The sequence below is a fragment of the Bipolaris zeicola genome (genome assembly GCF_000523435.1).
Source record: "Bipolaris zeicola 26-R-13 unplaced genomic scaffold scaffold_0, whole genome shotgun sequence".
NCBI lineage: Eukaryota > Fungi > Ascomycota > Dothideomycetes > Pleosporales > Pleosporaceae > Bipolaris > Bipolaris zeicola.
In genome coordinates this window covers 1-9,344 of record NW_006912049.1, presented here as the reverse complement: position 1 = coordinate 9,344, position 9,344 = coordinate 1, and the positions used below count along the sequence as shown (strand labels likewise).

Below are 9,344 nucleotides of genomic sequence, written 5' to 3'. Positions count from 1 at the left end.
GCCTGCAAGGGCGGATGAGGTCAGTGATGGGTACGTTGGTATGTGCACATTGTTGCGGGCTGTGTGGTGGACCGGGTGGTGGATATGTGGAGGGCGAAGAGTTGTATGGGCAACGGGATGGAGTAGAGTAGAGTAGGTGTAGTAAGCTAGTGTTGGGGTTGTTGTTGGGCTGGCAGGAGCAGAGGGGGGTAGTAAGGAAGGGGCGAGAGTATAGCACTTGCCCTTGCCCTTGGTCTCGCCCTTGCCCTCGCGCTCACCATCAAGTCAAGTCACTTTGATCCTATGGTAGGTTCGACGGGCGTATCTTGACCCCGCGTCGTCGTGCGCCCAACAACGCAGAGTCGCTTCTCACCACGCATGAGTGGCTGGCGGAATATTACACCGAGACCTGGAGCCCCGACGGAGACGGTAACAACACTGGAAGGTGACTAATCTTTGCCTCAGCTTCGGGGACCATCTTTACCTGTCTTGGAAAGCAGCGACACAGCGAGTGCAAATTTGCAGCTTGTGCCGCATATGCTAACTGCTCGCAGACTATTTGGGGATGACGAGATGTGTGTAGGCTTCGGCTAGTGGAGTGCAGAAGAGAAGGACCAAGCTTGCCCCTGCTTCGACATACATACGATACATACAATACACAGACACTAGTACTCGACTTGGTGTTGGAGCGAGATGGTGTGCGGGCCGTCGTGGTCTGACTCCCCGACACAGACTGTCCGCCCCTGCGTCACTGTCACGGCAAGGAGGGCTTGGGCAGAGGGCCCATCAGCAGCAGCTATGCCTCCCAAGTCAGCATACAGGAGTGTGTAGGTCCAATACGAAGGCGTATGGCGAGCATCAGCACGGCCGTTTAGCCGCATGGCTGTTGTAGGCGTCTGCCACGGCCAGCGAGTGGATCCACAGCTAGGCCCAGTGTGCTCGCCTGTTGGACATGTTTCTTGCGTGCTTGTCCAACCACGTCGGAAGCAAGAGGCCGGCTTGATTGACAAACACGAGTCGTGATTTGAAATGCAATCAAACTGTCGTTGCAGGGCGCTGCCTGGGGCCGTCGCGAGTGGTGAGCAGGAGTGAATGGCCGACGGTGGTCCGACGTGGAGGAGCAAGAGGGAGGGCGTGAAACGTCGGCTGCCCAGGGCCTGGCCGTCCGTCAGTGACGGGCGTGGTGTGCTGCCTGATGGGTGGTGGGAGCTGGTTGCTGGGAGCCGGGAGCTGGCTGCAGGGTTTAAAAATACACACACGGCTGCCGGCTCATGCACAGTCACAGCACCAGCAACAACATCGCCGCCAGAACAAGACGAGAGAGCAGACACCGACAGACAGTGACCGACAGGCATGCGCAAGTAGGTAGCGCGGGGCGTGTCCCCGTGCACGACGCCAAATTTTTGCCGGCGTAAGCGACTGAACTCAGGCCGCTTTTCGTCACGTCTGCTCCCTTGCCTGCGATCGGCAGGCCATCATCTCCAAAGCCAAAGCCATGGAAAGTGTATCTCGCTGCCCCTCCTCGCGGCCTACACACCCACGCTACTGCTACCGCCCTTCCTTCGAATGTCGCTCCACAGCCCGCCGCACTAGCCGGGCCCATTGTGTGGCTTTGGATGCCGTCGCAGCCTGCCTGGCCCCCCCGCCGGGCCCCGTTGCGATGCCGTGTCTGTGTGCATGTGTGGCCGGCTCTGCCTGCTTGCACCATCCATACCAAGGGCCATGCACGGAGGATTCGTTGCTGCACGCCTGCTTGCCAGACGCCCTGCCAGCCGTTTGGCCGCCAGAGTCGCATGAACCTCGTCGACCGGTCGTTCCCAAGCGAAATGGTGGATGCTCTTCACCCTGCACGTAGGCTACTTAGACCCTAGTCGGCCGCTTGCCAGACCAGCGCTAGGGCGGCGTGCTCGCCATCAGGGCGGTACCTTCATTCACAGGGATCAGCTCGCCGGCCCACGAGGCTCACTCGCTCTCCACTGCAATTGTGAAAGGGTTATGCACCCGCGCTGCAATGGGCCCAGCGGTATCAGATTGGGAGGCCAGCGCAGCGAGCGTTACTAGCCAAGTCACCCACGCTCGACAATCACCGCCGGCACTGCTCCCGTCATCGGATATGTGACCCGACTGAGAGGTCTCCTCCGGTCCAACACTGGCTGCCTCTAGACTGCCCTCTCTGCATCGAATAGTACACATGTACTTACATATGTACCTGTCCCATATATGACCTCAACTGACACTGACTAACTCGACTGACCTGCCACTCCCTGCTCAGCCCTAACCCTTTTCTTCTTGTTCTGCTCTTTCTTCATCCTCGCCCCCATTTCTACTATTTCTAGTCCAAAGCACCCAAGTGGAGATCCAGGGCACTGCAAGACATTGCAACACCGCCACTACCCGCCACTCCTTCTCGTCAAGTCTCACATGCCCCCCAGCCTTACCGTTGTGGAGAGCACCCCCTAGTGCAGTGCCGGGCTAATCCTGTACACCCCGGACTAGCAGCCTTACCCTACCCTAAACCCTAGAGTCTGGGTCTGTGCCTTAAGACTGGATCATTCTCACCCATCTGCTGGATTTCCCGCTTAGACGCACTGGCCTACTCCTCTCGCATGATATACAACGCACGCTTGCGTCGATTGAGGACCATTTGAAGACAACCACACCTCCCTTCTCGCAACTCCTCTTGGACTCCCACATACTTACACACAGCCACGTTGACCCCAAGGATGACATTCTTCTCTACTGAGGCAGAGCTAGTGCTCATGGCGCCTGATGACGGCATGATGTACCCCTCCAGCACTTGCCAATCACCTCCGAGCATCATGTACTCACCACCACTCCACCATATGTCACACCGTCCCTCGACAACAATGGCCGGCCACGGTGGAATGTATACCCCTCCACACGACTACAGACCCATCATGGAATCGCCATACCCTCCCCACCCCTTCTGGACCTCGCAGGCCCAGTCGGTGCCGATGCCTCAAGTCTCGTCGTACGCTTACCCTCCATACACTGACATGGGATCCCCTCCCATTCTCTCCCACGACTCGACCCTTCTCTCACAGTATCCCGGCGCTACTCGACCTTCAAGATCACACTCGACATCTTCATCAGTGGGCCACGGTATTGCATCCAGCATCCCATCAGAGACTTCGCCCCCCGCACTATCGCGGTCGCTTTCCCCTTCATCGCCAGACCTCCGAGCGTACGGCATCCCAAACAAGAACGGCACATGGAGTTGTGCGTACCCAGGATGCACATCAAGAGCAGTCTTCACCAGGGGATGCGATCTCCGCAAGCACCACAAGCGACACACCAAGTCATTCTTTTGCCGGCACGGCGATTGCCCGCAATCTCAAGGAGGAGGATTCTCAAGCAAGAAGGATCTTGCGAGACACGAGGCAAAACACAACCCGGGCGTCTTGTGTGACTGGGATGGGTGTGACAGAGTTTTCAGCCGCGTGGACAATATGGTAAGTTTGGGCAGCAGCTAGTAGTGGCAGGAAATCAAATGCTAATTTTTTCTACAGAGAGACCACGTCAAGAGAATACACCTCAAGTCTTCACGGAAATCGTCGACAACATCAGCATAGAGATGGCGGTCCACTCCACCGTCTCACTTTTACTTTCGTTCAAGATACCCTGATTGCCATATCGGTCGCTATTGGTTTTGCTTTTTCTACTCTTCTTCTTCTCTCTTGGTCTACGATTGTAGCGCTTTTCCACCACTGCATCACTACGGCGTTTTCCGCAGACTAGAGCACGATCCCTGGAGTCATATGGACTATTCCAGGATGTATGCATCACGGATAGGACGCTTGCTAGGAATAGGGTGTATATACAGATACAGGTGCATATGGGCCGCGGCCGCCTGCACTAGCTAGGTACGAGTGACGTCTGCTGACAGAGCGACGTTGCTCTGAATTACATACTACACTTTAGTCGCAGACAGACATGTGCCGTTATTGTTTTCTCGCTCTCTCCGAGCCGCAAGCAGACTAGCAGACCAGCAAGAGGTCGTTTGGGGAATGTCACGCCAGAGGGGTTGTCTTTTCTGCGTCGGGAGTTAATTGAGAGCGAGACCGACGAGGCTAGTGGGGGGCCTTATTTCCCTGCCATTCACTTGACAAGGCTGACTTTGACGGCGCCGTCGAGTGCAGGTGGGGCCCTCTTCGCAACAGTCACATGACCATTGCCTCGTTTGCGTAATGACTGTTAGCGAGCAGCGAGCGTGGTGCTCCGTCCCACCACCCAGACACTGATCGAGTTGCACCCACGGCACCGCCCTCTTTGGTAGCCAGAACCTTGTCGAGTCACTGCGGTAATACCGGGGCACGACATGGCCCTACCCGGAAACACGGGCGATGCGATGCGATATGCGGCTGCAATCCAAGTGGCCGGCTGTGGCTCTTGTCACCGATGCAAGCCGTTTCCATGGCCTCTAGGGACCGACATGCACGGCATCGTGTACATGTCGAAATGCAAGCGTGGATGTATACAGTCAGACATGGCACCTGCACGTCAATGTAACAAGACATGAACACTGCGCTGGACGAGCGCTGTCAACTCGAACTCGGGGCCATGGTCCCATCACGTATGCGGCTGCAGACAGCGACACCCAAGCGGTTCCATGCCGCGAGCTTTGCTGTCTTGGGGGCGACGACACGGCGAAGGCCGAGTCGGCATCGAATCAAAACTCGCTTGCGGCAGCGCGAGTTGCTATTTTCCTCCAACACATGCTCGCGCTAGTGCACCAGTGTGCACAAACAACAAGACCATTGGGGGGCGGCTAAGGCTCGATAGTGTGGTCGAGGTCATGGTGATGACTTTGCCGCGGCCTACTACTATGTACCATCTGAACATGTACAACCTACATGCGAGCTGACAGGCGGCGGCATGTTGTCGTTCCGAGCGGCAATGCTGCGACCTTGTCACTGCGCCGTTTGATGCGCCCGTTACGCAGCCAACCATGGCCTGTCCACCGTGACGGCACAACATGGCCAACCGCTGACGGGTCGCAAACCGTGACTGCGGATTCGCTTGGTGAGATCTTGGGCGTCTTATTAGCTGTGCCGCCACGAGGTGGCTGCTTGCAGGCTTCGCTTCCTCACTCGTCATCTCGTACACGACCCCTACATGGCCATCGTTACCCCTGTCGTATACCGGTGAAGGCAGTCGACATGGGTCCGGCCCGATGCGGTCTAGAGGCAACTCCGCTCTTCTCCAGTAGCCTATCCACATGCTGGGTACAGTCGATCCGGGTCGCGCTACTCGAACCCTCATTTCTGTCCCCTCTGCGCTGTCCTATCCGCCTCCCGTGGTCCCCGGGATCCGTCCCAGACTTGTCGTCATAGCTGGCTTGTATACCCTCCTTCCTCGTCTCGCGTTTCATTGCTTTCACAGTCCAATCCCAACAGGTTTCACCGTTGCTGAAGCAGATGATGCGTGACGCCAGCCAGAGGGCTAAGTACAAGCAAGCCACCCGGCCGCAACTGCAAACCTTCGTCATGTGGAGAGCATCTCCGTCTCCACACTGCACCGTCGCCAAATCCCATCTTTTCGGCCCATTAATCAGTCCAATCAGCCACCCGTAGATATATTCAACCCATAAATACGTCGACCGTGCATGAATATGGGGTTGCCATAGCAAGAACCCTGAGGATGATCAACGGGTTTGGGAAAACATTGCGGTTGCTGCACCGTGCATGCCTTCATCGACAATATCGCCGACTCAGCGGGCCACTTTTATGATCATGGGGAATGAACAAGTTTCATATGTCCTATTCTGGTCACCACAACGAGATAACTACCAGAGCCTACTCAATCAACGGCCGACCGCTGTCCCGACCGATCGTCGTGGCGGCCAGACCTTTGCCCATCTTCACCAAAGAGGGGCCATCCAGGATCCACAGTGTCTCTGCTGTCACCATTTTGCGCTGCAAACATCCGGATATAACGATGAAGATGACTCGCACAGTCCCATTTGGGTTCTTGGCTAGATCCCAAGTTCGCATGGTGTCCATAGTCTCCGTCATCTTAACGTTGTTTGGGCAAGTTGGTCGAACGACGTGCTGGACTGCTTGACTCGCAACGTTTCTATCTGATTGGTCTGCTCGGGTTCCAGCTTCATACTAGTGGTTTGATTCTGCTTGTTGCAAGCTGCCAAGCTGTAGTGGATACGTGGCGCGGAACATCTCTTAGCGGCACGGAAAAGAAGGGAGCATAGGGCACTTTGTTCCTGAATGCAAACCTTGAACAATTTTCGCCCAGCCTGCCTACGGCGGAGGGTTCACTAACTTCCGCAAAGGGGAGCCTAGTGCCGCACACGGCAAAACATGTGCACTGACAATCTGCATCTTGACGACAAAGGAAGGTGCAAAGTGAAATCAGCTTCAGACATCTGGAACGTTCAAAAATACCTCCGACCCGCTTCACGATGCATGTATTTGAAAAAAAATTGCGTGTTTTGCGCGCACTTGTTGCCCAACCCAACATTGCCGAACCCGAAGGGCGCTACATGCAGTCTTGTGAATGGCTTTGCTGTCAAGACTGCACATGCAAACACAAGCATTAACCCTGCGCTGCATCCAACCGCTAGAGCGAGCCATTAGACGATATGTCCAACATTGCATCGCGCAAACACATGAATTTCAAGATGGCCGAACTTTTAACTTTAGTCGACGGGTCGTTTAGCGTCCTTGTTGCAATCACACGGCTTGAAGAGCCGGATCAATCAGTCTCATGTGGATTTGTTGCGCCCACTAAATGCAGACACAGTTGTAAAATGATGTGGGTTTGACTTGTACAGTGCATTTCCTATCCAAGGGTTCATTTGGAAAAGCCAGAGGAGATGAAATGACGATTGCGCAACCGGGTTTTGGTCGGTTTCTTCTAGGTCGGAGCCTTGGTTTTCCATCTTTATGGGCGACAACGCGGATAATCCTCGGCATTGTGGAAACACTCACAAAAGGTTGATGTGTACAGCCAGAATTCACTTGGGGTATTTTTGACATACAACATGGATCTTTGAGGAATTTGTAGAAGATAAGTCACGGACGAGACAATAAAGATGCGGAACGCCTATCATGCAGGTACACTACATGGTAGGTGGTATTACAGAAAGAAAGTAGGATTCCACCATGACGGAAAGAAGCAGGTTTGAAGAAGAGAGACAAGCCTCGGGGCTTGTAACCTGTTCAATATGCAGAAAAAGGTATAGAAAATGACAAAAGTGGATTTGGTATACGAGCAACAAGAACAACAACACATACACAAAACCATATTGCTCTCGCAAAAGGCAATAGAAGGTGCATCTGGTGGGAATTTCCTAAAAGGCCATCATCATGCGACGGGCGGGCACGTGACCTTTAAACGGCAACATGGCACCTCTGCGCCGGGACAGCCACACCGCTGCACAATCCATCGCACTGTATACCGGCCCTTCCTGTAGGATTCGCTCAGTGCCAAAAATACCATCCCTCCCTTGATATCTCCATTCGAGCCATGGCGTGCAGCAACGGCAAGAAAAACAAGCCGCGAGCAACGAGTAGTAAGCCCAGGCCGAGCGCGTCACGGGGCTAAATCCAACGGTCGGGATCGCGCCAGCACCCTAGCCTCGCCAGTCGTGGGGTCCAAAAAGAGTTGTCCTGTCTCTCCCCCTGTCGGCCAGAAGAGAAGAGAACAGAGCTCAGCGGGCAGCGCGCACAGACAAACCCAGTTTCCAGCCCCCTCCCCCCATCCCCGCCCGCACAACAACCTTTTTTCCCCACCCCTTGCTCCCTCGCACGCGACGCCGCGAAATTTACCCAGATAGGCTTGATGCTGCGAGGTTGAAAATCCATCTAGCGCCGATAAGGTATAATGCCCTACCTTTGCGTCGGTGGGGCCCTGGGTTTTCCCTTCTTTCCATCCCACCCACCCCCTTGTTAACTGCCCCCCCCTGCCCTGTCGACTGTCCGCACCGCAACCCTTTTGTGGCTGCCAGGGTCGGCTGAGAGTAAAAGCGGCACTGCGGCATATGCGCGACATGGGGGTGTGAGCGTGTGTGTGCTGAGAGAAGGGGACAGCACTGTGATGCAGGGGTAAGCGGGCAATATGTGGGGAATTTTATTCTATTGGTGTTGAACCCAACACGATGTGCATTTTCTGGTGGTTTGTTAACTTGTTCTCTCTTTCGACGTCCTTTTCGGCATGTTCCGTTTTTTTCTGCTCGTGACGTTTGGCTCTTGGCAATGCGTGCAGTCGAGTAGCTTTTTTTTTCCTTGCTTTCGCTCATTTGCGCCTAATCTGGCTCATTTTTCTGTGAACTTACGAGGTGTCACTTTGTTTTTCTTTTCGTCCGTTTTCGGCTGCTTGCTTCCTGGCGAGTTTAAATTATTCATTGGTCTGGAACGTATGATTTTGTTTGCCCATTGGGCCAAATGGCATGATTATCTTCGGCACGTGTCTGACGATTTTCCTGTTTTTTTCATGTGCAAAAACATGGACAGGGTTTAGAAGGTTCCTAGGCTGTTGTACACATTGAGAAAATAATACGGCGTAGACGAGCTGTCCTCGGAACATCGGAGTATCGGAGGTCGGGCGCTGGCGGTAGATTGCTCCTATGTCGGGAAGGCTTAATTAGCCTCGACAACGTCAGCACCTACAGTGTGACCGCCAATGTGCATTGTTTGGGACTGCGCAGAGCTGCTGTCTTGCGATCCAATCTGCGATTCATGCTCATCGCTGTCGCTTACCCTGGCTTTTCCAGTTCATCAAAGGGACAAACCATATGTTTGACCAGTGCAAGTGCACATGGTATGTATGCTTAGTCGGATACCCTGCATATAATTCTGCTCGGTTACACCAAAATATACATGTCTCATACACAAGGGCAGATGAAATTACCATACCGCTTGCCCGCTTCCTCATTCACACAACCACCCGCAACGTCCTGCTACGCCCGCTACGCCCGTAGGCCAAATCACCGCCAAGACATCTTATTTTCGGCCCGTCAAACAGTTCGCACCTAATGACCTTGCGGGCTGCAAAAAGGTCTATGTATAGTATTCATCCTTCCAAATCAAGTAATTTTCCGGACCACTTGTTCAGCTCGTCCCTTGCGCTTTTTGGCACGATTACATGCAAGCCTTACTCACGAGGCGGAAAGGGCACGGAAAGCGGGAGTACCTCGCTGAGCGGCGCAGCAAGAAAAAAAACGCCAAAAAGGAAATAACGTGGTTCACAAGCGAGTCGGCCACCCAAGCGAGTCGGCCACTTTACACTAGCGCGTCAACTTCAAGTTATTACAACAGACTTTTATCATAGTTAATAAACTATTACGATATACTAAATTAATTATCAGAATCGCCGCTATCACTTGCACT

At 54.1% G+C, this 9,344-nt stretch overlaps 2 protein-coding genes across 2 annotated transcripts; both read left to right on the top strand.

The window, feature by feature from the left end:
• Positions 1-2,702: 2,702 nt before the first annotated feature.
• On the top strand, positions 2,703-3,572 carry COCCADRAFT_31623 (uncharacterized protein; the record flags this gene model as incomplete). Its single annotated transcript, XM_007708137.1, has 2 exons — positions 2,703-3,452; positions 3,510-3,572. The coding sequence occupies 2 exons, from the start codon at positions 2,703-2,705 to the stop codon at positions 3,570-3,572; spliced, it is 813 nt and encodes a 270-aa protein (XP_007706327.1).
• A 1,353-nt stretch (positions 3,573-4,925) lies between these two features.
• Positions 4,926-5,333, top strand: COCCADRAFT_80958 (uncharacterized protein; the record flags this gene model as incomplete). The annotated part of the gene is made up of 1 exon (XM_007708184.1): positions 4,926-5,333. The coding sequence occupies one exon, from the start codon at positions 4,926-4,928 to the stop codon at positions 5,331-5,333; it is 408 nt and encodes a 135-aa protein (XP_007706374.1).
• Positions 5,334-9,344: the final 4,011 nt, after the last annotated feature.